Raw genomic sequence first — 26,669 nt, forward strand, 5'->3', positions numbered from 1 at the left:
TTGTCTTCTGCTGTGGTTAGATATCACCGTTACTGCTGCCAAACTCTGCCATCAAACACTTTTCTTGGCACTGGATCCAACGCCCAGGGAGAGGCCCAGTTCCACTCTTGCTCTCTATCCAGTGAGGACTAACCTGATGAGATGCTTTCCTCTTTGCCCAGTGCTTTGTACCCTAAAGGCACAGGAAAGCCCAGCTCCTGAAGACTGTTTATAGCCTCTGGGGTAGCTTGGATCTTCCACAACTTTTCTGGACAAATATGAGTCAGTAATCTTTGCCCATTGGTAATTGCTTTTTTTTTCGTTTTCCTGCTTAAGCAGACTTTGTTTTTCCTCATCAGTATAAAGATTTGCAAACTGTGAAATACATTTAATTTATCTAGTGTGCCTGTAACTATGTAGGCTAGTGATCTGTTGTCAGGTTTCTGTCCCCCTCCGTCAAAATTCAAAGAAAATGGGTATTTTTCAGCTAAGGCTGAACATTTTTTGGTCTGAGCAAGAAATAAGCTGTACGCAGGACTGGAGAAACAAAAGCTTCCAATACCTTGCCCAAATGTTCAGGATCCTGATGAATTAGCTATTCGTTTATATAGTTGGCTCACACTGTGGCCATGGAATTTGGTACATTGGTTGGAACAAGCTCCCTGTTTGCAAGGCTCTGGGCTTCTTTTTTGTTGCCCATAATTACAGAAACAGGACTTTATTGCTCACAGATTGCACTAACAAAACTGATTTGCTCTCTGCTGTTTTCTCGATTTGTGCAAAATTTGCTTTGCAATAAGAAATAATAGCACAAGAGCTCTTTTGGATTGCTGTCAGGTGCTGGGATTTACATTGCACAGAGAAAGAGGCAGGCGCTGCAGCGAGTGCTACGTCTTTACTGCTATTAGGGAAAAGAAACCAACTGATCTCCATTTAAAAAGGCTAGCCAGGCACCACCTCTCCATCATAGCTTGACGTGGTACACTCTCACTTTCCCTTCCCCATAAATTCCAGCATATTATTTTGCAAACCGCAGACACCAGCCTGAAAATGGTTCAGCTCACACCTTGTCAATGCAGGTCTCCCACAGCTGGAGAGTATTGATTTGGCATGGCATGCACGTGAGATTCTGGAGACTGTAGTGCTGTGAGTTTCATTTAACTGCTATGGCACCAGGTGCTTGATGTATCTTTACAAAGAAGGGTTATGAATATATATATATAAAAAGTATTGTTTAAGAGTTTCTTTCCCTGTCTTTAAGCCCATATCTACACATAAGTGTAACTAAAAAAGACCTAAGTAAAGCCCCACATACCGTCTGAATGGCAGCTAGACTGAGACTGTCTCTTGTTGTCCTGAGATGACAAGAGTTGCCGTGTAGGAGCTCATTAATATTTAAATTTTAATTCAGGTCTGTAGCAGAGCTGCCCAATATTTTGCATTCAGTCATTTCTACTGAAATTTCCCAGCTGCAGCTGTCTGATAGGAGAGGAAGATTTATTATGCTTGCAAGTCAACGTACCTTTTCAGCAAATTGTGCCCTGGGTATTAGGGTTAAAGTATTCTTCAAGAAAATCAAACCAGTTTGGTAGATCGTCCAACATTTGGAATTTGGGGGAGTTTCTGTTGCAAGTACAGGTGATGTTTTTCATGCGCTCAGCTCTAAGGACTGGCCGTGGGAAGAGTTTATTGTGCTTCATTTATAACATACTCTCATTATGTAGAATGTCAGTCCCTTTCACCAATTTCAAAATGTGATAGTTCAGCTTTACACAAACCCAGATCAATAGGTCGGTGGAAGAAACTTCCCATATTGCTGCTTGAACTACCTCTGTCTGGACAGAGGCCAGGCCACTTCTCCCTCTTGCCATCATCCCAGTTCCTTTCACTGTCTCAGGGTCTCTAGTTTTCACATTTACTGATTACAGCTGGAACTGCAGACACTTAATGCTTAGCTAAAATGTTGCTTAAGATCTTCCTTTTCATTGCTTCTGTCTTTAAACCACAGAAATGGTGGTTTTTCTGTAGTGCACTTCGGAATATACCATTCCTTCATGTATGTGTAAAGTGTATTCTCTGATCCATCTTCTAAATCTGACCTGTTCTGTTTTCACCTTGATAGACTCCCAGGGGATCATTGAAGATGTGGTCTTACTGGGAGCTCCAGTGGAAGGTGAAGCCAAGTACTGGAAAGCTCTCACAAAAGTGGTGTCGGGCAGGATCATAAATGGTTACTGCAGGTCAGTACATGCACAGTCCCCTGCTTCCTTATGCTAGTGTCACTTTGAAACGGTTTTGTGCATTTATCCCTTTTAAACGTTCTGTAAGTGAATGTTTGTTCAGCTGGTGAGTGCATTGATTCGGTAGTGCCAGAGACACCGGTGCCAGTCTCTTCCCTCCAGAGGTCTCTCCGTCAGATTAATTGGAGATGACAGCCTTCAGGAGACAGTTTGAGGCTGTTTTGTATCCAGCTTTTGACTTTGTGCTGCACAGTTATGCTGGTTATCGATACATAGGTCCTGTTCACGCTGTGGCAGCATTATATCGCTGTGGCAGTTTGAAGCTGGGTCAATGTGTTTGTGTGAATAATTTGACGTATTCTATTGCCCCCTTAAATCTCACCTTTATGTAAGGGTCTACAAATGCAGCCGGTAAGTTCACTGACAGTTAAAAATAAAGAAAGTGAATTGAAATCTGTTAAAGTTTTGAGGTACAATTCATTAGGTGGTGCTCATGGAGAACAAGATGTGAAAATTGCCGTGCAAGGGAAGGAGCTCGAGCAAACCGAAGAGTTTTTCTATCTAGACTCAGTTTCTGGTCAAGATAGCCCACATGAACAAGATATTTTACTTACAAAGGAGGTACAACTAGAATACCCATTGCAAATTTACTACAGGTGTGAAAGAATAGAAAGGTTACCTTGAAACTAAAAGTCAGCCTTTTAAAACTGTGCAGACAACTGCTGTGCAGAGCTGTGAGAGCTGCTGGCTGAGAAGAGGGAATTTCAGAGGCCAGAAGCAGCTGAAGCAATCGCGCAAAAGCTATTAATTCGAGTGACAGTACCAAATCTAATGGCTGTATTGGAAGAGAATTGTGACAAGAACATTGCTTACCAGCACAATTAGAAGAGGGAAATGAAAAGGAAGGAATGAAGCAGGGAAGACCAAGAGCATGGGAAAATAAATTGAGAAATAACCAGGCAAGACGATTAGCAAAGAACATGTAACTGTGAGTAAAAACAGCTTATAAAGCCACAAACCCAGAGATCAAGGACAGTTGCAAATGCTGTTGGTACTTTCCATACACACACACGTATGTCTTACATGTGTATAAGATGAGAAATTACTGTGTTACTGTGCATCTGAAATAGCGTATTAATTTACAAGAAAGAATTAAATAAAAGGATTTAAAAGCATTCAAAAATGAAACAAAAAAAATCATTAATCCCATCTGAAATAATGAAACATCTGAATAATGTTGCTGAAACATCCGAATAATGTTGCTTTTGTCTTTTTTGGATCACAGGAGTTTTTATGGGTGCCGGATGTGCACACCAGTTACAGTCTTTCTTCACGTGACACAGGGAAAAAGCAATTGCTGCCTCCTGTCTGTTAGTGACTGGGACTTAGGAATGGTTCTGTGTTCCTCCAAGAAGCCATAAATGATAGCAACTGTTGCATATAACTGAATTTGCCCTGGGGAATATTGCTCCTCCCTGTGTTACACAAGTGTCAATTTCAGTGCAAAAAGCTCCATGTTCTCCATTTTCTAAAATATAAAAGAAATTGTCTTGTTATAGTTTCAAAGCCTGCAGGTGCTGTTGGAATAATACACCGTGTGTATTTGTGCCTTTGCACGTGCAGCAGTTTGTTAGTCTCTTTGCTTTGGCTAGCCCCTGGCTTGAATGTTGAATGAAAAAATGCTGCAGAAAATGCAGCTTGCTGCTCACAAATAGGAAGAAAGCAGGTGAGGAGACTGCCAGGAAAAATTCTACGTTAGTTCTCTGCTTTGCCCTCAACTGCTGAATTTGAAAGATCCTCAGCATGAGGGGCAGCTAGAGGAGGTAACCGAGAGACAGAGTTTGTGCGGGGATGTTAGATATGAGAGGGGGATTCTACAAACCTTTCTTGGTAAAGCCCCACCTCCATCTCATTCTCCTGTCTCTTGCTTATATAAATTTTGCCCTCGTTCTGTCACTTCAGGAGTAACTGTATTTAGGTCAGATGAATTACATTGAATAATCCTCCTGCAAGGTCAGATTTGGGCACAATTTGTTGAGCTTGAGTCCACTGTAGTTCATCTCCTTCAGCTTTGAAATCTGAAAGTACCTGGGGAGTGAAAGCCAGCTGTCAGGGTTGTCCCACTCAATTTTGCAGCAGGATTACAAATTCCTAGGGGAAAACCTTAACTAAACTGGTAGTTAAGACTCAGCGAGCTTTTCAAGGAACCCGTGCCTCAGTAGCAGTGGGGTAATGGATCAAAAAGTGACTCCGATGCAGTGTGGATGTGTCGCAGGGATTTTGCAGAGCTCCGTGCAAAATTGACCCACACCTTTTAGCGCAGACCATTTTGGAGTGAGCAAGAGCAGCCAGAAACAGTCTCTTGTGCGGGTGCATTTCATCTGCTGCCGTCACAGAGTACACATACCACTCACATCCAGCTTAAATCTGCTCTGCAGACTGTAGAGGTATTTAAGTGTCTGGGTTTTAGGCTGTTCTGCACAGGAGAACAGATTATGGATTTCCAAAGGATGTATCACCTCCTCTCGTCATGCTGGAGTCTACCCTGCAACTGTCCCGGTGATTTACGGCAGTGCTTTACAGTGGGCACAGACTCCTCTAGTTTTGTCATTGAAGCTATGTATTTGTACGGTACCTATAAATCAGGAGCACTCCGAGGGGCTTCATTGTTGACATTTCTGTCAGCAATATTGGCATCGTAGGCCGCACCACGTTCACAGCTCTCTACGGGCTGGAGAACCTCTACCTATTAAAAAGATTAAACAGGTGAATGTATTGCAGTCTCCAGGCTGATACAGAAATAAATAGAAGGGTCAGGTTCGTAAACCCACCGAATGTAATGAAACTACTGCCATGCATCAGGATTAAACTAAGATTTACATTGTTATGTCCCAGGAATCTGTGTTCTCCCCTCTGTTCTCCCCGTGCTCTGAGCGAGCATGTGTTGTGTCGGGTTTAGCACCAGCGTTTATTCATGCTCTTCTTCTGCTCTGCTCCTAGGGGGGACTGGCTGCTGGGCTTTGTGTACAGAACCTCCTCCGTCCAGCTCAATGTTGCCGGCCTCCAGCCAGTCGACTTAGACGACAGGAGGATGGTAAACATGGACCTCTCGTCTGTAGTAAGTAGAACATGGTTTAGTCTCAGTTTTTCCATCTGTGCTTCACTTACAGCACCGTAACTAGCTAGAATTTGCCTTTGCTGTTGGATTCTCTTTTTTTGTTCTGAGATATTTCATAGCGGAGACGGAAAAGATCATTATTCTCCAAAAAAAAGGCCTTGCTGTCTTGGGTTGGCAGGTAGGTAGGATCGGCAGCTGGGAAACGTGTAACGCAAACACATGACCGCAGAGCAGGTGAAACCTGCAGTCTTATCTGGGTGGCGCCTTCAGTGCCGTTGGAGTTCATGCGGGGGCAGGTTCATAGCCCTCGTACCTTGGTCCCCTGGGCCACATTGACACTGTGGTGCAGGAACCTGCCTGTAGGCACAGGGCTCTGCGGTATCAGTGGCTGCTTTGCTACGTTGCGGGGCTGCTGGGTTTTGGAGTGTAGGTTTTCAGGAAGCAGGAAGCGTTTCGCCTGTTTCACCTGTATGCGTGATAGACACTTAGCTTCCTCAAAGCTATCTGGTGTCTTTAATGATTAGCAATATTCGACTCGATTATCTTAAGCAAACTGGTGAGCTCAGTGCCTCATCATTACTCATGAGTGAGCTCTTCGAGAGCAAATCATGCAGAACCTGGCTTCTGTATTCATATTCACAAGAATCTTGGATGTGCAATCTTGTTTTTCCATATCTTAATGATTCAGTTTATTTTTCACTCTCTGCAAACTGGCCTGGAAGGCGCTCAGCAGAAAGCTTAGGGTACTTCCATGGTCATTCTTCCTGCTGTGACCCTTCCTGAATGTCCCCACAGGCTGGTAGGACTGTCAGTGTTGCTCTGGAGCCAAAGGCACTTTGAAATGCTTTCAGATTTTTTGGAGCATCAGCCTGCTGAGCCTATAAATACCCAACTGTTACCAGCTCGTTTCATTCATTATAACTGAGCTATGTACAGCCCTTGCCAGAAAACACAGGGCTTAATGCTGTACCGATAAAATACAGACTTCACAGACCAAAATAGAGACTTCCCAAAAGGAAGTGATGTAGTAGAGGATCTTTAAAAGTGGTCCAGCACTGTAGCTGTCCCTGTATCTTTGCATTTTACTGGATTTTCTTGGTTAGCATTTCTGCGGGCTTCCACAATCATCTTTTCACTGTCCCTGGAGTTGTCATGGCTTGCAAGCAGTGACATCTGTTGATGGCATTAAAAGAAAAATGGCAGAAGAATTCAAGTGGTGATGGCGGTAGGGTGACATTCCCTGTCAGGTTAGTCCACGTTACCCTCTTCTCTCTGAATTCTCTTCAGAGACCCTCTTGCTGTTGACATTCAGCTTCCTGAACTTCGAACCCCCCCTGAAGTCCTGCAGATCTGAGCCTGCCTGGCTCGTAGCAGCCTCTCCATTTTTTCCCCAAAGGAAAAGTATTTACATTTCAGCTAAAGGAATAACGGTTGCAGAGCTGCTATCTGCTTATCTTGTGTTGTGCATCTGTGTTTGTGCTGCATGATGCCAACAGACTGTTCTCATTTCAGAAAGAGCTGACACTTCCCCTTGTTTAATCTTACTGCAAAGCACCGGGAGAAGAAAAAAGCAACTTCTGCGGCAGGGAACACCTATATTAAGTAGTTGTTATTCTCTTGTTCCATTTTCCAGAGCATGGAGCTTTATGAAAAGAAATGCGGTGCATTCTGATGAACATTTTAAAAGTGAAAAGGGAGAGCAAGAAGGGGGAAGGAAATACTCAGGGGCACTACATAAACAGTGGCAAGAAAGCAAAAATGGATTTTACTGCAAATACAGTGCAGCAGCATAATAGAAATATAGACAGATATTTTTGATAAAACAATTGCTGAAGAATATGAGACCCTTTACTGAAAAAAAACTCTTTTCTGGTAAAGGAGACAAAACATAAGACATCTGCAGTAATTCAGACCAATATCCATCAAGCCCAGTATCCTGCCTGTCAGAGAACATCCCACTGCCTTTTCTACAAAATATAGATAACGGGAGGGGGAATCATCATATACGCGATGTAATATATATACTTCTTTTCACAGGTAGATTAGATACCTGCCTTGCAGTAGACTTGTCATTCTGGTGAATGATTCAGAGAAATGGACTGTAATGTCTCAAGTACAGAGTATTAAAAGGTCCCTGTAGGGTTAAACTTTCCAGTAAAGCCTGTTTTTGACTTTTTCTAAGTTCCATAAAAATATTCGGAGTTTCCTTGAGTTTAAATGGCTTATTTGGAAAGTTTTGGAACCCAAAACGTGCATCTGATTCGGTATAAGGGTCCTGAAGTGATGCAGAGACTCAGGTGCTTGGTGTTGCTTGAAAAGTATTACCCTGTGAGTGCCTGCTGCTATGGGGTAACCCAGCAGAACCCATTGCTTTACCATGTCCCTATACGAGTTTCTCATTGAGCTTTGGCTTGTTGAAGGGATTGCAGAGGTCTCTGCTGCATCCTGAGATCACCAGAAAACTACAGCTGATTCTCAGCTTCAGTGGAAATTAAGCATCTGAAAAAACAGGATTGCTTTTCAATTAAGCTCTCGCTGCTTTTGAAGAACAATAATGATGAGACTTAATTGCCTGCTTCTCAACACGATGGGAAGGCACCGGGGTGAGCTTATCTGTCATTCCTTCATTGCTGTATCTGTCACCAGCCCTCGCAGACCACCTTGGGACTCTGCAGAGGACCTGGGTGCGCCTGCAAAGAGGAGGTGCACAGCCACTCATCTGCTGGGACCTCCAGCAGGGACATCTGCGGGGATGGAGCCTTTTGGGTCCCACTGAAACTCAGCCAGGGATGAGAAATAACAAGCAGTGCTAGGAATATAAAGCACAGATAATGCAAAAGTGCTGAGTGTGAAAATATTACACAAACAGCTTCAGTATTTTCGACATCTTGCAGTTCATCCATGGTGAAAAATGGACAGGACCCAAAGGGCTCGGTTCTCTTTGCTGTGGTAGCATCAGAGCCTTCGAATGAGCGGTGGGCTAAGAGACCTCGGTATAAACAGGACTTCACTTCCAAGGCATTTATTGCACATCTCTCTTGATTAGTATGTTTTTTATCTGACTGTCAGTAAAAAAAAACTGAGAGAAAAATGTCCTCCCACTCAGCAAATGCAGTTATGAAAGCTTTCCTGGTGGTTACAATGGGACTGATTTATTCAGTAGATTTATTTGACAGCACCTGTTACAAAGACCGAGGAAGTAATTGAGCTGTAGTGTATTAGATTGCTGTTTGTTCAAGTGGGATGTTGTGGATTACATTTTGCATTAACATTTGAATATTGCAGAAATGCTCAGAGTCATCGCTTCAGGCGGAGCATTTCCACAGAGGCTCACAAGTCAAGAACGGGTGCTTACGTTTCTCTGGGCAGTTTCACTGCAGCAGGAGCTAGGGATGAACCTGCAAGCTTGGGGGGAGTAGGAATGCACGGCTGGAAAACTGGTAGAGAGCATGTTGGCAGCTCAGTTCTCCTGTTTGTAATTTTCATCCACACGTGGTCCGGATGGCAGCTGCCTACCTGATGCTGGTGCTCATAAATTCCTACAAAGGCAACACAAAAACACCACCTGAGAGTAAACCCCTCCAGAAACACGTGGCAAGCCAGCTCTGGGTTTTATACGACTCACAGACCGAAGACATGAGCACTTTTTTTTCTCTCTTGAGCAGTTGCTGTAACGGTGCATAGCAGCAAAACATGCTGCTGTACTTCACAGCCATGTTCTCCTGACGCATCTCAGCACAGTGGAAGGAGAAGAGCAGAGCTCATTTTTAGAGTAATCAGTATCATACATACCCAGCACACTTTTGCTTCTTAAATGTGAGCTACCTCAAAAGCTTTCTGCCTGTTCTTTTCTTTGCTGCTGTAACTGGACACTGGAGTAGCTCTCTTTATAACAACAATTAAAAAAAAAACAACAAAAACCAAGAATAACTGATCTCTCTTTCCAAAAGCACTCTCAGAAGAGAAGCTGAGTATTCCTGTTATGAGGGAATGCAAACTGACTCCAAACAGTCTGGTCTTCAGCCAGCCAGGTACATACACACCAGAAGCAGATGATAAGTCTGAATTTTGTGAAATCCATCTGATTTGGCACATCTGTAATTTAGTCTTTTCCCCAAAAAAATACTTTAAACTGGTTTTTATTTCTAGTATTCCCAGTATTTGAAAGAAAGAATTAATTGTGGTTACAAAATGTGGATTAATTAAAAATCCTGGGGAGTTCAAAATGCAACAGGTTGCCTCTGCCTGTCTCATTATACCGTTGTTCCACTTGTTTCAAATGAGCAGCGCCACCTCCCCTGGTGACAGGAATTAACAGGATCAGAAGAGCAACAGCAAGGAGCAGAGTTCAGCTTTAGGCAGTGGCTCAAAGGAGGCTGGAGAGCGTTCTCAAACAGCTGCGTGCAGAAAAGCAGACAAATCCAGTCCTCTTCGGTGGTGAGGGGAACTGATTTCCCCTGAAAAAAAATCCAGAGTATCATTTAATGTCAAACTGATTTCTTTGCTGCTTCAGGAGAGAAGTGGTGGGCTCTGAGCAGAGAAGGGAGAATGTGAGCATGTTCTGCAAGGACTTGTGCAAAGGAAAGCCGTTCTGTTTATGAAGCACCTCCGGTACGCCCAGCTGTTTTGTGTAGAAGAGTTCTCTTCTTGTGTCCCTTTGCTTGGAAGTTTCCTCCAAGTATCAATGAAAGGTAAATTGTCAGGTAATGAGGTGGGAGGAGGAGAGGAACAGAATAGAAACCAGAACCTGAAAGGAGGCCTTAGCGCCTCCCAAGGAACCAGTTCGGGTTTTCTTTTCAACCTGTTCAGTGTCCCAAAGATGTAAATGCTTCTTTTCTTCTCATCCCCTCGTCAGCTGGCAACAGGGGAAGTGCTGTGGTCATTCACTGCTGATGCAGTTCTTTGGCGGCCAGGGTTGATGATGATGTCTTCCGTGAGGGCATGCAAGCCTTTGTGGAAACAAATCTACTGGTTTGCTAAGCTATAAGGGGTGTGTTCCTATATTTTTTGGTGTGCACTGGGAAGGAAAAGCTTCTTCCTCTTTATATGTCCCTGCAACCCTGGAGTTGTCGGTGGCTTAGTTTTCTGTGATCCTTCTTGCTGTTCCCATTTGGGAGCTCTGATAATCACGCATTAAATACATATTAAATCCATTTTTCTCTTTGGGATTCAAGCAGAGTGTGCTGGCAATGTCAGTACATTAGAATGGAGGAAGGAACTGAATAAGCTTTCTCCAAAACAAGTGCAAATGGATCCATTAATAACTTGCAGTTTGTTTTCCCTTTGTGACAGACAAAAATTCGAAGGCTGGTGTCGCTTCTTGCTTCAGCACAGATGCATTGCTTGATCTTGCTATACTCCTTGGAAGGCAGGGGATATTTAGCTGCTTCTAAAAGGCAAGCAGAACCATTTTATAGCAGTCCTTCAGCCTTTATTTCATAAATCTGGTGCCAAAATTCACATACGCACTGCCACGGAGAAGCAGCGTGGTGCCATAACAATGTGGCCTCACTGCAGATTTACAGGAGGAATTTTCTCATTTCCTCCATTGTGCCTGGAACACGTGGGTATCATTTTGCAGAGGGTTTCCACGATATCTCTTTGAGTGAGTACAGTGTTTGGACTCTGACTACTGTGGACAAAGCTCCGTGTCTGGCACTGCACCCACTGCCTTGAGAAAAGCTTGGTTTACCAAGTGCCACCTGTTAGAAAGATTCAGAAGCTGTTTACACGTACATCTCATACAATTCAATGTAGGTAATTTGCTGCCCCATTTGAGTAATCAGCAAAGTTTTCACACTGTTACATCTTTCCTCCGTGCAGCACAACTTGCATCACTTGCCATCTTTTACAGATTCTTCTCTTACACTTTACGCGTTAGAGCACCTTGAGTTTGAAAATGGGACTGTTCCCATAAAGCCAGCCAGTGCAGGCTCCATTCCTGACGGGTTTGCAGTTAACAGGTTTGTAAGGTGCAGACTTTGCCAGCAGCCGTCCCAATCACACAGCCGTTACGCGAACAGAGCTGCCAGCAGAAGCAGTGGGAGTTTTCCCTAAGTATTGTTAATAATGTTTGATTCTGCAGGAGTTGCTGTACAAAGCACAGTGAGGTGAATTGAGGAGAGAATTTATCTTTCTATTTCATGTCCTATGTTGGAACACGAATGATAATTCGGTATAATTTTTGTGTTCAGTTTTGAGCTTCATTTCTAACCTCTTCAGCTAACGTGGAAAGGAAATTCTGTATCAACAGCCAATTATAAGTGTTAATCAAGGAGAAGACTGACTTGGCTGACACAGTGTGTACGCGAGGTTTTCTGCTGTAGCAGCACAGTTTCAGCAATTGTGTTGGAGATCTTGCAATTACAGCAGCACGTATCATTGGTGTTCATAATCTAGCTGAAATACCGTGAAGCACTGTCTAAACAGTCATGTAGCCTGTTTGGTGGTTGACTTTTTGGGGAAGAGCCCTGAGGGGTGAAGACGGGGATAGCTGCCTATGTCCTGCGTGCTGGTGTTTGCATGGACAGCCTGAAACCAGCTTCCCAAAGCGTCGGTCTGGTGCAGACTGCAAGTGGAGACAGCAAGGGAAAGAGGCTGTAGTCTGCATCAGAAGGATGATGTTCATATAGCCCCGCTCTCAGTGAAGTACTTGTTAATATGCAGAGGGCAGTTTGATTTCTGGGAGTGCAGAAGTGGGAGCTGATGTAAGGAGATTTGTGTCCTCATAACCTAGTCCTTATCCTGAAAGCTGTTACCACACTGCCACCCACCATATCATCTCCTTTCATTACATACACTCATTTCTGTCTTATAATTTCCTTCAGCAAAAGGGGAGTAGAGGGAGATGTGATCCATTGCCCCAGAGTGAGTGTTTGGTATCAGCACAAGTATCAGAAATGATGAATCTTCCTGAGCACAGTCTGTGACGGAGGTGAAGAGCAGGAGCTGCAGAAAAGGAGCCATGTAGTGGCTGTTGCTGCAGTCCAGCAGTGAGGAGAACTCGTCCCAGCTCGTCCGAACTAGACAGTTCCCTGTTCATTTCCAGTACCTTCGAGTGCGAGTCGTGATTTGATTTCCTGGTCTGAGGTTTGCAGGGGATGGTCTCGGTGCTGCAGGCACTTAAGTAGGGACGAAGAGGACCTGGGGATGCCACGTGGAGAATGCTTAGGTCTGCTCTGCATCCCAGGGCTCAGCTGGTAAAAACTGATCTTGTTTCATGGAGTTGGGCTGAAAATCTGTTTTGAAAGCTGCAAAGACGGTAACGTTTTGGCTGCCAGATCTTGTGTATTCTTGGAGCAAGAAGGGGAGAGGATGGGTGATCAGTCCCTGTCAGTGTTACGGAGTCTTCCCCTGCTGCAGGCAGATGCTGTTTTATCATCGCATTATGGAGACTGAATCTCATCTCAGTGTCTTCATTTGTAGAAGCTGGACTCTTCCGAATATTCTCCACAATCCTGACCTGATCAATACAGCAGATAGTTTGGATCACTACTGGACTGCTGTAGTTTATAATGTCAGGTATCTGGGTCCCCCAAACACTCCAATTTGATACATGAATCTAGTCTTTATTTTTGGGCATTTTTTTTCCTCTGAGGTGTAAGATATTCTGTTCAAATTATTTCCTTGCTATAATTATCTGCACAGTATATTCCAGGCCTTTTAAGACATTCCTTACACCATCTAATTTAAATAATTTCTACTTGACTTAGCACAGAGAGATAAGTATTTGACTGTGCCACCCTGAAAGCAAGTGGCATGTTTCGCAACTTTGATACGGCTGGAAGGATTGGGAATGTTCACACACAAACCTCACAGCCAAAGAAAAAAGAACTGATTCCACTTCTGGCAGTCATCAGTGAGAGCTCCAGCAAAAAGAAAGAATCCACAGCAACTCCAAAAGAAATAATCCACAGCAACACTTGGAAAATGTACGCAAGCAGCCATTACCTTCGGCTCGATGGCTTGGTGTGTGGAGTGCACTGCCTGTCAGCAGAAGGACATTGGTGGAGGTACCTTTCCCTTGAAACTTTTTCAAGAGCTATCTTATTAGTTCTCAATTTACAGAGCTCCCTCTAATTAATGTCCTGTCGGTCCTCTCTGATGTACAGCTTTTCCCAGCTCAACCCCGCAGGGCTTCAGCCATCTAAAACTTATTTCCCCCATTTATTTCCTCCATTTTCTTGTTATATTCTCTTTCTCCTCTCCATGCAATCCTCTTGGAATTGGCAGAGGTGAATTGAGAATAAAGCTGGCTGAGGTTTCTGCAGTGCACGACCCCAAGCAAAAAAGTAGTGTTTACTCAGAATGGTCAACATAGAACATTTCAAAGTTTGAAGGAAAAAATAATCGGTAAAAGTTATTTCATTGCTGTGCAATTGGCCTGAGCCCTGTCTGAGGGTAATGTCCCGGCTGACTGTGTGTAAAAATTACTGTCTTGCTCGAGAAATGTCACTGTAATTAAAGAACTTTTCCCAGGCAGGTCAGTGTATTCGATTCACAAGAATTGTGATTGTGCAAAGGGATGATTTAGAAGGAAAGCCTGTTAGCTGTGGCTGAATCATGTTCCAATCTTTATTCCATCAGTTATTCAGAGCAGAAATAGAGCCATTAAAGGGGAATAATGTAAATGACATTGGCAGTCTTTTCAAAATAAATTGAGCTCCGTAAAGTTTTCCTCGAATGTAATTTGATTAGCTTCTCCTCTGCTGAAAACCAGAATTGCTAAAGCTGTTTATACCTCTAAGTGGGAAGGAGGAATTGTCACTGTCCTCACTTCAGGAAATCATTGCTTCCAAGGAATGAAAACGGGGGAGTTTTATGTCTGTTTTATCTTAACTCAGTCACAGCCTCTTCCGCGGTTTGTTTCGTGTTCTGCTGGTACTCCTAGTGGAAATCTGCTCTCCCACCGGCTTTTGTGTGCGTGCCCAAGTCCAGCCCCGTTCCTCTGGCTGAGCAGTGTTAGGTCGTTGCCGTAAGCTTTCAGAAGACACTGTGAAAAACAGAGGAAATGTTCTGCAAGACTGGAAGTCCTCTGTCAGGCGAGGCATAGTCAGCACTCTGAATTAAGGCTTACGCTGACACGTGGGAGAAACTCTGACCAGAGATGCCTGCCGGTTTGGCAAAGATGACTGCATTCTGATTGATAACCTGGCACGGCTTGGGAGTCCTGCAGTCAGGCAGTCTTTGCCACTGTTGTTTTGTGAACAACAAATTCCCTGCCACTGTTCCATGTGGAGAGCAAACCAAACAGCTGAACCGACAGCAGCAAACGTTGCTGAGCTGGCTCCGTCAAGATGTGCCGCTCAGAGGTAGGTGCATTTCTTTACGTGTGCACACAGACCGGTGGGAAGAAAGGCCTGCTGAAAAGCGAGCTGTGATTATTGTCTGTGCGTCAGGGACTACAGCTTGCTCTGCTAACTCTTTTCGCTCCACGCAAAGTCATGTTTTATATTAAAGCAGGTAGTATCTACCTGAAAGCAGTCCTGTAAACGTGATGCCATTCATGAGCATTGCTTACTGCTGAAATGAGGATGCTCTGGAGAGAAATGTTAACTCATGGGTATTTTTTCCAGCATGATAAGGTTGCTTTTTGAGTGTAGCAGGCTCAAAGCAAGTCAAAGAGCTGAAATTCTCAGCCGTATCAATGACCTGCACTTCTGTGCAGAGGACCTGTGAACCCTCTGCTCATGCTGCATGCCTCGCTGTTCCTCTGTAATTCTTGAATCCGTTGGGTGTTTGTCAAGGAGAGCAGGAGGGAAGCAGAGCCCAGCTGCCCTGACCTTTCTCTCTCCCTGCGGGTAGCAGAAAGGCCAGGGGGCTTTCAGCTGAGCTCTTGCAAATCACACAGACCTGCAAAGCAAGCAGCTTTGAGAGTCCCCTGTGCTAGGCTTCAGAGGAGGTGCGCGCTCTTTGCCTTGGTCGCTTGATGCCAACGGAGAAGCTGTTTCTTACGACAGCTAGACAGGATCTTAAAACAGGTGGCTCTGGAATGAGCAAAGACTTCGACCTACCTGTCCCTCTCCACGTGGAACTGCTCCCACTGATGGAGACAGCAGCAGCTGAGCTCACACCTTGCCGCGATGCAGAGACCACCAGCGGGCTGCTTTCAGGCCCGGGGGTTTGTTTTCAGAGCGCCCGTAAATTGAACCGTGTTTTTGTGCCACTAACCAGAGGCTGTCACTGTAACGAACAAAATGAGTTCCACGTGAATTTTGTAGAGACAGCTGATGGTGCTCAAGGACATTTGGGACACTTCTGGGTGGATGTAATGTTAAAAACCTTTCCAGACTGTTTGGAGTGATGGCTCCTTTCAGCCGATTGAGAGATCCACCTGAGCAATGCTGTAGTCCTTTGGAGATCCTTCTGTGCAGTGCTGGAGTCCTGCAGCAGAATTAGGGGTATAAACAGTCGGCTTGTGTCTTCCAATGAGTCAAAGCAACCATAAAATCAGATGTAAGAGAGAAGTCACCTTAGCACACCGATAAACCTAACTCACTGTTTTCATTTCCTTGTAACAAGCATAAATATATTTGCTTTGGTTACAAGAGCGCGTTTTCATTCCATTTGTTTTGGTGTTCCTCCCGCACTTTGCTCTGACAAAGTTTCAAACTCTTGTTTATTTCTCTTTAAAGTTTTTATTGTCCCCTATAATGGCTTGGCAGTTCCCATCCCTCCCCCAGCGCAGCCACCCAGCAGAAGCACTCAGCCCCGCAGACTGCAGCTGAACGCAGGCCTTCGAGAGATGGAGGTGCTGAATTTTCCCACCAAGATGGTGTCACAGAAAGTCGCAAGGAATTTTGTTGGCTGTTCTTTCGGTGATGGCTCAGGACTTCGTGTCACAGGGTAGCAGACTTCTGAGAAAGAGTCCTACGTCCTGTTAAGCTTCTTGGTGCTTGCATGTGTCTGGCTGTGTGGAATCCTTCCTAGGACTCCCCTGGAAAGAGAAGGGAGTTTCCTTTGAGGGGATTTAGTGGTATTAGTAGATCTGCAGTAAGGGGCAGACTTCTGGGAGGTCTCAGCTTCTCTTCCAGCTGTGTGAGGAGAGGCTCAGCTGTTCAGCACTGCTCATACCCGTCACCTCTCAGTGTTTGTAGTGCTCAAGGAAGAGGAATCCCCAGTTGCTTTAGCGGAAGCTGCTGGATACTAAGGAATTATGAAAATCTAGTCCTTAGGGTGACAAAGGGAATTTGTTCTCTCTGACTGAGTGGGTAACATAACGAGCCTCTTACAAATCCTCAAGCACTGGCCAGGACAGGTGGAATGTGATGACTGGGAAGGTTTCAGAACACAGCAAACCACGAGGTTCAGCAACCCCTCCCGGTGAGTCCATCGCGTTCTCATTTCTCTCCACCTTGTCCAGCACTGTGTTCGTTTCCTTCTTTAGCACCAAGCTCCCCTATGGGGCAGTAAAAGGTTCACACTTCTTCAGAGAACAGTGTACACAACTTAACAGCCAGTCCGTTAGTCCTTCGGTGGTTATTTTAATGAACTAATCTGTTCAAAACATCAAGAGCCCATTGAGCCATCTGGACTGATTAAAGTCGCATATTGCATTGCTAATGTGCTGATTAAATCCTTTATTTTGCTCCAAGTCCTAACTGCCTCCAAATGTCACCACTCAAAAGCTGCTTCACACAATGGGCTAGGAGCTCTGGATTTTGCCCTTGCAGAGAAGGAGGCTCGCAGCACCTTTGGGTAGAGGCGTGCTGGAAGTCAGAGCGAGGAGGGGACTGCCCAGCCATCAGGAGCAGATGGAGTGAGCTCGCGTGGAGGTGATGGAGCAAGTTCGGAGCAGCCAGCAGCAGGCAGGGCTGCAGTGAAGTTGGCCGTGCCGGCACGGACAGGATTGACCCGCCTCACCGTGCGGGACCTTTCACGCACACCTCCCCATGAGCAGTACAGCACAGGTTAACTAACCAGACCGGAGCAGAGGGGCCACGGCCGGGTTTCTTCACAGAGCTCTTCCAAGAGCTCTTACTGTCTGTGTGAGCACAGCCCGTCCCAGGGAAACCGGCACTGTGGTGTTGGGTATTCTCGGGTGTGGAAATTCCTGAATTTCTGGCAAGCTTTGGCAAAATAAGAGGAGGTGTTGCCTGGGACAGCTTTCTGGCTGGGTCAGGAAGGAATTAAACTGCTGGAAATAGAGTTTACCAAAGGTGTTAAAATACCTTAGGATACAAATCACACCCTTTCATCTTTGCTGAAGTCGGCAGGCCGAGGGCTGTGCCACCGCAGTCACCTCAGCTCAGCACCTCCGCGGAAAAACCCCCTGTAACCCCATCCTGTGATTCCTTCTGTTTTGGCTGCAAGGACAACAGCAAGGGAGACCTACAGGCTGGTCTGCAGAAGGATCTTGGCTGTAGTTACCTCAGACACATGGCTCGAGCAGGACACCTGAAACAGAGGAGGCAGGCTCTGCCTTTCCAGCCAGGTAGCCTTTAACACACAACAATAATTAGCACTGCTGAGGAGGTTGTTTTTTTTTTTCCTCTCCCTCATGTGCCCTGACTTGAAGGACACATTCCAAGAGCTGCATCAGAAGGGTTTATCTTATCATAGAAATCACCCTACAGTCAAATGTCTGTTTTTTTTTGCAACAGTGCACTGTTGACTTTAATTCAGTTTATGAACTTAAAACTCTTGAACTCCCGGTTTTATATGGTGTCCACAAGGACAGATCAGTGGACATTTAAATAGTGCCTCACAGCACCTTCCAGCCAGGAACCTTTACACACTTGGTAGCTGTTGATCTAGTGACTGTATCTTAATTGAAATAAGATAACCTTTTACAAGAAAGCTAAGGCAAGGGAGGACATATGATTTACCAGAGAACAGGGAGTTGAACTAAGTCAAGTCATCCCCTACCTGCGAGTCTCTCACTGAGGCAGATCACCTCCGCTTTTACCCTCTTGGCACCCAGAGTCCAGTTTTGTTGCTCGGCAATGTCCAAGCACTTAAACATACATCCCCCAGAGATAAAATAATCCAGGAGCAGCGTGTGCCACGACGTTAGGGTTTTTCCATGGAGGGCTGCGTTGTTCAGACCTCTCTCTTCCAGCTTTTCAGAGCTGAAACCAAATCTCACGGGAGGGGCGGCTTTTGGGATAGAGGATGGAATTGAGCTGGGTTCCCCACACCTTCCCCACTAACCAGACTCCTTGTGTGCTTGTAGGTCAAGGGCCACCTGGACTACATGAAGCAAATGGACACGATCCTGAAAGCTGTGGGCATTAAAACCAAGGAGTGTCGGCCGGAGGAGAAGGGCGGTGCCGGACTTTTCTGCCCTCTAGCCAAGAAATCGCAGCAGGAAGCAGGCAGCGAGACTCAGGAAGAGGAAAACACTGTGCAAGAGGAGGATGGAGCTGGCGGTGGCCACCGGGCCTGGGCACCCACGGCCAGCACCAGCCTGAATTCCGGACACTTGAGCTCTGTGCCTACTGACACACGTAGAGATGGGGAGCTGGCAGCGGGCGCAGGCACAGACTGAACCTCTAGAGCTGGCGCAGACATCAATCTCTCTCTCTCTCTCTCTCTCTCCTCCCAACCCAATCTCCAGTCCTTCCTCTGCTCCCTGCAGGCCAGCTGCCTCATGCAGTTTGTCCAGCGCCAGCTGCACAGAGGCATCCCTCGGGCCCGTTCCCCCCATGGCACGTGGATGCTGTGTGCTCAGCACCAGCTGGGCTCCCTGTGCGGGCTGCGGGTGGCTGCGGGGCTGCTCTGGCTGGACGAGAGGGGCAGCAGAACCATCAGCGAGCCCACGCGTTAGCTGGCCTGTGTGGAGGCGAATTGGAGCTCTTTGTGATGGGCAGCATGTTCAGCCAGCACGAAAACCGCTCTGACAGCACTGTCCGTTTCTTCCCGAAGGAGTATCAGTAGCGCTGGCAGAACTGAATCTGCACTTTTCAGACCCTTCTGAGGGCCCAGAGAGTGTCACTGGATCAAAGCTTTTGGAGCAGCTGCCCACGACATCTCCCGTAGATGAGAAAGGGCTGATTCCTGCCTGAATCATCGTTGCTCTTGAGGAAGCGGTGGCTTTCCCCTCCTTGCACAAACTGGTTTTATTCTTGAGGGAAGCAGCTCTCCCCATTAGGGGCTGTATTTCTGGTACATAACTCTGGGGAAAGCAGGTGGCTCTGCGGGTATCTTGAAGCATATTGTGGAGAGGGGCTCCAAACTAGGACATTAAAAATATTTTCCAGCAGTGGTTGATTCGGATTTTGGTTTCCAGGTGACCAGGTGTGCTGCAGGATCGGGCTGCCCAGCTCTGCGTGTCTCAGCATCCGCGCTTCAGCTCTGCTAACCAGGAAGGCGAAAGGCTGAGGGTACCTGGCTTCCTTCCCCGTCCTGCTGCAGGTTTGCTGCCATGGCTTGGGCACTTTCCAATCGACGGGAGTGTTTCCCTATCTGCAAGCTGAGGGTGATGAGTATTTGAGGCCTCATTACTATTAGAAATGTGCTTTGAGTCCCTAGGTGAAAGACAGCAGGAGAAAGAGTGGGCTTTTAATGCTTTATTACTTTGTGAAACTTCATCCCAGGCTTTGCAAGCCAGCAACCCACAGAGGCTTTTGTTTTGTGTCCCACACACATCTCCAGCCTCAAAAGCCCCCTCTAGATGTATTTTTAATTGGCTTAAAATAAAACTAATACTTGGCATAGGATAAACATAAATCTGTTTGATTTCTGCCTCCTTCCATAAAGCAAATTGGCATCCACTCTCTTCTCCCCCAGTCTCAGACCAGAGTGACGCAGCTTTATATCCCCTGCCATGCACAGTTCCAAAACTATGGGATTGATCTTCCATCACATCTTCCCTAAAAGGTCCTTTTCTGGCCTATTTTGCTGCTCAGCCCAAGAAAATGCAACCTAGCAGGAATATGGCACGAGGGTAAACCCCCTTCTGAGAACACCTTTGTTTTTTTCTAGGTTAAAACAAGTGCCGTTGTGTATAAATACTTCCCCACCTCCAGATCTGGAAGGCCTCATTGACTCACGGGAGGGGAAACAGTGCAATCGCAGCTTCTGATTTTGGTTCACAGAGCCCTCCCTCTCCCTGCTGCAGCAGCTGGTTTAATACCAACCTCTCCTCTCTTTCCCGAGCTTTCCGCAACCCTTACCTTCAGGTTTCTCGGGCAGTTGACACGCAGCTGCTGCTGGGTGCGGCACGGCGGCTGCGCGACCTGGCAGTGCTTTGGGTCTGGTGCCTGGCTCTTCCTCTTCCCCAGTCCCGCCACCGAGGAGGGCTCAGAGCTTCCAGATTCCGACGCACGATGGGCACGTTGCTGGGCTGGGGCTGTTGGAGGCAAGTCTTGGGATCCCTCAGGGACCTGCCCGTTGCAGTCAGCTCTTTTGGTGTGGGCTGTAGGAAAGGGACACGATTCCTCTACCGGATCAGACGATTTGTCCACAAGCAAACGCCTTACTACAAAGAACTAGCTCGATGAGAATGGTATTGCTGCTTTTTAAAATTTGGCTTGAAGAAGTTTTGAGAACACCAGCTGCAGCTGAATTTGTCATTGAGTGAAATTCTGAACAACTTCTGCTCGTGGAGGAAATGTGTCTGTGAACAGCTTTGTTACAGGGTGCTCCTGGGTGCTGGCAGCAAGCTCTTTTTGTTCATCTCCTGCAGCCTGTGTCTGCTGAATTGGTTACCTGAGGGACTGGGGAGTCCATCGTGTCTTTTTCTACTCTGGTTTAACTGGAGTTACAGCCCACATATGTTTTTATATAAAACTATTTGTGGACAGATGAACACATTCATCTTCATGCCTGATACCAAAACCAAGCTAAATATCTGGCCACAGATATAGGGAGAAAACGTATTAAATAGTTTGATACTTGAACCTGTGATGAGTCCTCTGCCTGTCGTGGTCATTTATCGTTGACCACAGGGCCAGCCATCGGTTGCAATTGCGCTTGTAGCAAATAAATGTCAAGTGAGTTATTGAAGCACTTGTTGTTCAGTTCTGGAACATATGTGGGCAACGTGGAAAGAAAACTAACGAGACTTTGCCTGTCATGCAGCTTCTTCCCCCTGCATTGTGTTCATTTGTCTGTGTGATTGTGGGCTTCAGGAGCACAACCAAAACATGAGCTCTGAAGCAAGGCTAGTAGGGCAGGAGTTCAGGGAGGGCACAGCAACAAACTATCAACCCGATTCTGCATCTGAAAGGCACTTGAGGAAGAATTAGCTGCAAGCATTCTTTGCTGCTATTTTGAAGTGCCCGCTGGCCATACTGCTCACTATTCTCTCTGCTTATGGCTCTGAGGAAGGTTGAGGGGGGTGGCATTACCATTTGGAAGTCGATATTCTGATTTGAAGAACAGAAATGTCTATTTTCTAATTGCATCATCTTAAAACTCGTGGATTGTCAAGAGCAAAGTACGACGGTCGTGCCAAAAATAGGAAGCTGTAGGATGAAAGCATAAGGGAAGCTGATTTCCTTACTTACTACTGTCAGGATATCCAGAGAGCCACAAACAAGTCAAACACCCACACCCTTGTGGAATATCCAAAAGGCAGTGCTGAACATTTTGCATCAGATTTAATCCCCTGTAGCGCAGGCTGTTCATGATTAAATAGGATCGTTTCAGCATGCTGCAGCTCACTGCTTTCACAGGAAACTCTGACAGATACAGTCCAAATCAGGCGAGAGAATTAAACTCCAAGCAGACGTGATGTTCTGTGGACTGAAGCAGCTCCCAGCCTGTTGCCCGTGAGTCACAGGATGTGTTTCCTCTTCCCTTGGTGCACCTAGTGCATGAGTTAGAGGGGCTATACTGAGCTGTATGAGTGGAAGCTGAAAAACCTGCCCTTGGCTGAAGTGTGGGGAGACATACTGGCAAAAGGGTGCGAGGTTCCGATCAACGGGCTGTGAAAAGGCCCTGAGAAGCAGCTCGTGGAGAAGGGTGAGGAATTGGTGAGTAAACAAGGGACAGAAAGAGAAAGAAACAAGGCAGATTCATTCAGCAGTAAAACGTGGCTTTGCGCTCTTTAAACCTACCCGCAGAAGTGGTCAGCAACAGCCCCAAGGAGATGCGAGTTTCATTGAAGAGGGTATCGAGGAGCTCAGTGCGGGCAGGGAAACGCCTTGCGGTTGCCCTCCCGGAGGGTTTGCGTCGTGCCGGGGCAATCCTGCCTGGGACACCGGGCTCTGAAACCGCGCCGCCCCCATCTGCAGCCCCACGGACGGCCTCTCAGGCCACCGGCGTGCCGAGCTGCCGGTGCTGCAGCTCCTCTTCGCGGGGCTCCGTGTCAAAAATATTGATCAAGCGGACTCCGGGGGCCAGGAGAGCCTGGGCAGCGTCGGCGGCCGGCGGCGGCAGGCTGTGTTCGTCCACCGGTGCCCCGGAGTCGACGGAGTCGGTGTCGGCCTGCAAGGTGAGGACGTTCTTGAGGGACGTGGCCACGCGGGGCCCGCTGTTGGAGTTCCTCATGGAGAGGGAGATGGCGCTGGGCCGGGGCTGCCCCGAGCGCCGGCAGCAGGGCAGGTATTTGCCCATGGCTCTCTTGAAGTCCCTCATGAAGAGCGGGTAGATGATGGGGTTCACGGTGCTGTTGCAGTACCCCAGCCAGGTGAGCACGTCGAAGAAGCCGGCCGGGATGCACTCGCACACTGCCTGGCGGGGAGACACGGCAAGAATTAGCGGCGTCTCCTGGACCCTGAGCATTTCCCAGGTACACCAACATTTTTCCTTGCCTTTGAAGGGTTTTTCTCCCCGACGAAACTGCAGCTTTCTGGCAGGATCTGCAGGCAGCTGAACCTCGAGCCCGGCTGTGAAATGCTTTTGAAAAACAGCTCTTCCTGGTTAAAAAACCAACAAAATGTGTGCATACCTGTGTCACGTTGGTGATGAAGAAGGGGAGCCAGGCCACGAAGAACATGCCCAAGAGGATGCCCAGCGTCAGACTCGCCTTCAGCGCCTTCTTGCTGTGCTTGCTGGCAAACCTCCTGCTCTCGCTGCCGGCCGGGGGCTGGCTGGGGGTGCGGGGAACCTGCAGCGGGACACGGGCGGTGAGTGACTGCTTCGCCCCAGGCTGGAGCTGCTGGCACTGGCGCCAGCCTCCTGCCCAAGGGAAGTGGCATTTGGTGCTGCAAAAACAAAAAGGGCTATTACTTCCCTTGTCACGGGGGCAGGAGGATGGCCCACGCCACAGTCCTTGAACCGTAAAGCGGGAAGAGGAGGCAATAGAAACCCTCAATATTGAGAGGTTTTTATTTTATTTTTCCCTGTAAAATAGGGACTTTATCATTGAGATGCTTCTTGTATAGAAAAACCCATCTCAGGCTGTGTTTTGGTGAGGATAAAGCATGCCCTGAAGAGGCATCTCCAACTGCTGATTAGAGCAGGAAACTAATTACATTTTAAAAGCAGGAAGTCAAACGTTTCAGCTTACAAACGCCAGAAGTAACCCGTTCCTTTTCCTGTTCTTGCCATCTAAAATTATTATCTCAGCTCTCCGCCGTGATTAGGTGAGGCCCTATTGCTACTCAGCTTCCTGCCCTAAAAGAGAACCAAAAATCTGTTTAAAATGCTGGAAGGCTGCCAAAGTCCAAAGCGGGTTTGGGTTGTAGAGTCCAAAAACCTGGCATCCAGGGGAAAAAAAATAAACATTTTAATGATATTGGCTGCTTGTTCTTTGATTCTCATTTTCCTTTTGAAAGTCTAGTACATCTCATCATGTGCAGAAGGTCTGGCTGGGTCAGAGTTCTGGCTCCTTTTTTAAAAGAGAGAGAACAAACTAAATCAAGGTATTTGAAGGCAATTAACTTTGTATTTTCCCTGTGGGATATGAGGTCAATAAACCTATTACAAGGAATTAAAGCTGTTAGATTTAGTAGCAATTACCTGCTCCTGGAGAAATAGAAACAACCCCAAGTGTAGCCACATTTTGATTATAAAAACACACAGCCTGGTTCAACCAGGAGTCTCGAGTAAGGAGGTACTTTGCAGTTCCTATTATAGGCCAGGTAACAAAAACAGAAGCTGGATGTTCAAAATTAGGTGCCCTTCAGAATTCTGTATTTGCTTTTACTTAAACTTCTCCCCCCTGTGTCTCACGCTCACCATGGCCAAGAGTTACGAGCCCAAAGTCGGATAAGATTAAACCCCTCTGGGATGATGCTAGTCAAGAGGGAGACAAAACTGCTTTTATTTTGCACCACGGAACATTTTCGCCTTTATCTTGTTTTATTTCTCTGCTCATACTCCTGCTGTTCCCGTGCTCCTGAGCTGCTTAAAAGCTCACCATTGCTGGGACAAGACACTGGCACCTCCAAAGACACCGCAGAGCTGCTGCCATCCCACTGTGGAGGTGGATGTTTCCCTCCAGTTGCCAAATCCCCTCCCTGGCTCCAGCCCTGAGTCCATCCCTGTGCCCGTGCTGGGAACTCAGGGGCTAATTCCTCTCGGTAAGCTTTGGAAGGTGCCTGGCTGTGCTCCCTGCACCAGCTGTGCATTTATTTACTTTCTTTTCGGCACCTGCCTGTGCAAAGTTTTGCTTCCTGGGAGCACGAGAGATGGTGCTGGTGGCCGGCAGCAGCAGCCTTGGCTGTTTGCGAACTGCGAGAGCAGGATGAGGCCTCCCTGCTCCTGTCCCACCGCAAGTGCCCTGAGCACGTGGCTCGAACGTGCAAACCCCATTCCCACCTGCATCTCGGGGCCGAGACGTGGCAGTGGCACAAGGGGACAGGGCACCGGGCTGGGCTGGAGGCTGGCGGAGCCCCCACGTACCCAGACTCGAGCTGCAAGGAGCCTCCCGGCAGTTTTTGGGGTAATTGCTCCTTCTGGGGGACCCCACAGCAAGGCTGGAGTGGAGGAAAGCAGAGCAAAGCCCTCAGTCTTAGCCCTGGCACACATCTGGGGGTTTGCAGGATGGGTAAGAGGAGCTCCCAGGCTGCATTTGGGAAGCCCAGGTCGCATGAAGTGTTTGCCTGCCCTGCCTGCTGTCCTCCTGGAGGGAACACTGGGACCGTTTCGCTCCCTTACCTGTGCCGTGACCTCGTCGGTGGTGGCGGTGGCCACGTTGGAGGTGAGGGAAGCCACCTGCACGGCTTGCTTGCAGGCTGCCAGGAGGATGCGGCAGTAGGTGAAGGAGATGGCAGCGGAGGGCAGGAAGAAAGTCAGGCAGGAGGCCACCAGGGCGTAGGGCAAGCTGACCACTAGCCGGCACTGGTCCTCATCCCCCCGGGAGGTGATATTCGGGGACCGGACCTCAAACTCCAGCTTATGCCAGCCCATCTTGATAGGCAGGAAGGAGGCCAGCGCGGCCAAGGTCCAGGCGGCCAGGATGAGCCAGAGGGCCCGGCAGGAGGTCATCCGCAGCTTGTATTTGAGGGGGGAGATGATGAGCAGGTAGCGGTCCAAGCTGATGATGCAGAGGTTGAGGATGGAGGCGCTGCAGCACATGACGTCAAAGGCGTACCAGAGCGAGCAGAAGTCACCCCGCAGCACCCAGCGCCCGTAGAGCTGGTTGAGCATGGCTGGGGGCATGACCACCAGCCCCACCATCAGGTCGGACATGAAGAGGGACACCAGGAAGTAGTTGGAGGTGTTGCGGAGGGAGCGCTGGGTGACAATGAGGAGGATGAGGAGGAAGTTCCCCGCCGTGGTCAGCAGGATGATGAAGCAAAGGAAGGCAGCCAGCCAGCTGCTGCCCACCAGCAGCGAGCGCTCCCCCAGCACGCTGGCGTTGGGGGACCCCAAATCACCCTCCATGAGGAGCTGGGCAGCAGGGCCGGCTCTGCAGCTCTGGGGACTTCCTCCAGCTGTCACCTGCGCTAGGTGATCATTGCTGGAGCCAGCCCCAGGGCAAGAAGTGCCACCTCTCTCTCTCTCTGCCCTTCTTTCCGCTCTCCTCCTCTCCCTCTCTTCCCCCACTCTCTCTTTTCACCGGTAATCAGGGCAGAGAGACATTCCCAGGAGCCGACCAGCAGCAGCAAGGTTCCCCTCCCCGTTACTCACAGCCAGGCTTTTCCTCATCCCTGCAAATCCCCGTGCGCTGGGAGGTCCCCGGGCAGCCCTGCTGGGTGCTGGGGATGCTCCGGATGCTGGGATGCTGGAGATGCATAGGGTGCTCTGGGTGTCAGGACGCTCTGTGATGCTCCAGATGCTCTGGACCAGGGGATAAGGAGGACCACGGGATGCTCTGGACGCTTTGGACCGCCGACGCTCAGCTCTTGCCTCCCAGCTGTGCTTGTCCACCCGCGGAGCTCTGTCCCCTGGGGCAGTGGGGCCCCGCTGAGCTCCTCCGTGCCCGAGCTCTGCTGCTGCGGCGGGAGGCAGCAAGGAGAGGCAGAGCAGCCCTCAGGCGGGTACAGGGATGCTCCCAG

At 47.8% G+C, this 26,669-nt stretch overlaps 2 protein-coding genes across 3 annotated transcripts in view; one reads left to right on the forward strand and one right to left on the reverse strand.

The window, feature by feature from the left end:
- TMCO4 (transmembrane and coiled-coil domains 4) overlaps positions 1-21,285 on the forward strand; it is a 47,368-nt gene extending 26,083 nt beyond the window's left edge. The window contains exons 12-15 of one of the 2 annotated variants that reach the window (XM_050714918.1): positions 2,102-2,219; positions 5,220-5,337; positions 18,512-19,692; positions 20,263-21,285. In XM_050714918.1, coding sequence (XP_050570875.1) covers positions 2,102-2,219; positions 5,220-5,337; positions 18,512-18,826 — 551 coding nt within the window. In that variant the 3' untranslated portion in view covers positions 18,827-19,692; positions 20,263-21,285. Of the gene's footprint in view, positions 1-2,101; positions 2,220-5,219; positions 5,338-18,511; positions 19,975-20,262 lie in introns of those variants that run through there. The other variant, XM_035557655.2, reaches the window with a different exon arrangement.
- A 1,248-nt stretch (positions 21,286-22,533) lies between these two features.
- Positions 22,534-26,055, reverse strand: HTR6 (5-hydroxytryptamine receptor 6). The gene is made up of 3 exons (XM_035557656.1): positions 25,327-26,055; positions 23,174-23,332; positions 22,534-22,956 (listed from the first exon to the last, which is right to left on the reverse strand). Exons 1-3 carry the CDS (start codon positions 26,053-26,055, stop codon positions 22,534-22,536), a joined length of 1,311 nt encoding a protein of 436 aa, XP_035413549.1.
- Between the last annotated feature and the right edge of the window lie 614 nt (positions 26,056-26,669).

Source organism: Cygnus atratus, chromosome 21 (genome assembly GCF_013377495.2).
Source record: "Cygnus atratus isolate AKBS03 ecotype Queensland, Australia chromosome 21, CAtr_DNAZoo_HiC_assembly, whole genome shotgun sequence".
NCBI classification, from domain to species: domain Eukaryota; kingdom Metazoa; phylum Chordata; class Aves; order Anseriformes; family Anatidae; genus Cygnus; species Cygnus atratus.

Coding starts and splice junctions, on each gene's coding strand:
- HTR6 (XM_035557656.1), bottom strand. CDS start 26,055: ATGGAGGGTGATTTGGGGTCCCCCAACGCCAGCGTGCTGGGGGAGCGC. Junction 23,333..25,326: donor CCGACGAGGTCACGGCACAG/GTAAGGGAGCGA, acceptor GTCCCGCTGCAG/GTTCCCCGCACCCCCAGCCA. Junction 22,957..23,173: donor TCATCACCAACGTGACACAG/GTATGCACACAT, acceptor TCTCCCCGCCAG/GCAGTGTGCGAGTGCATCCC.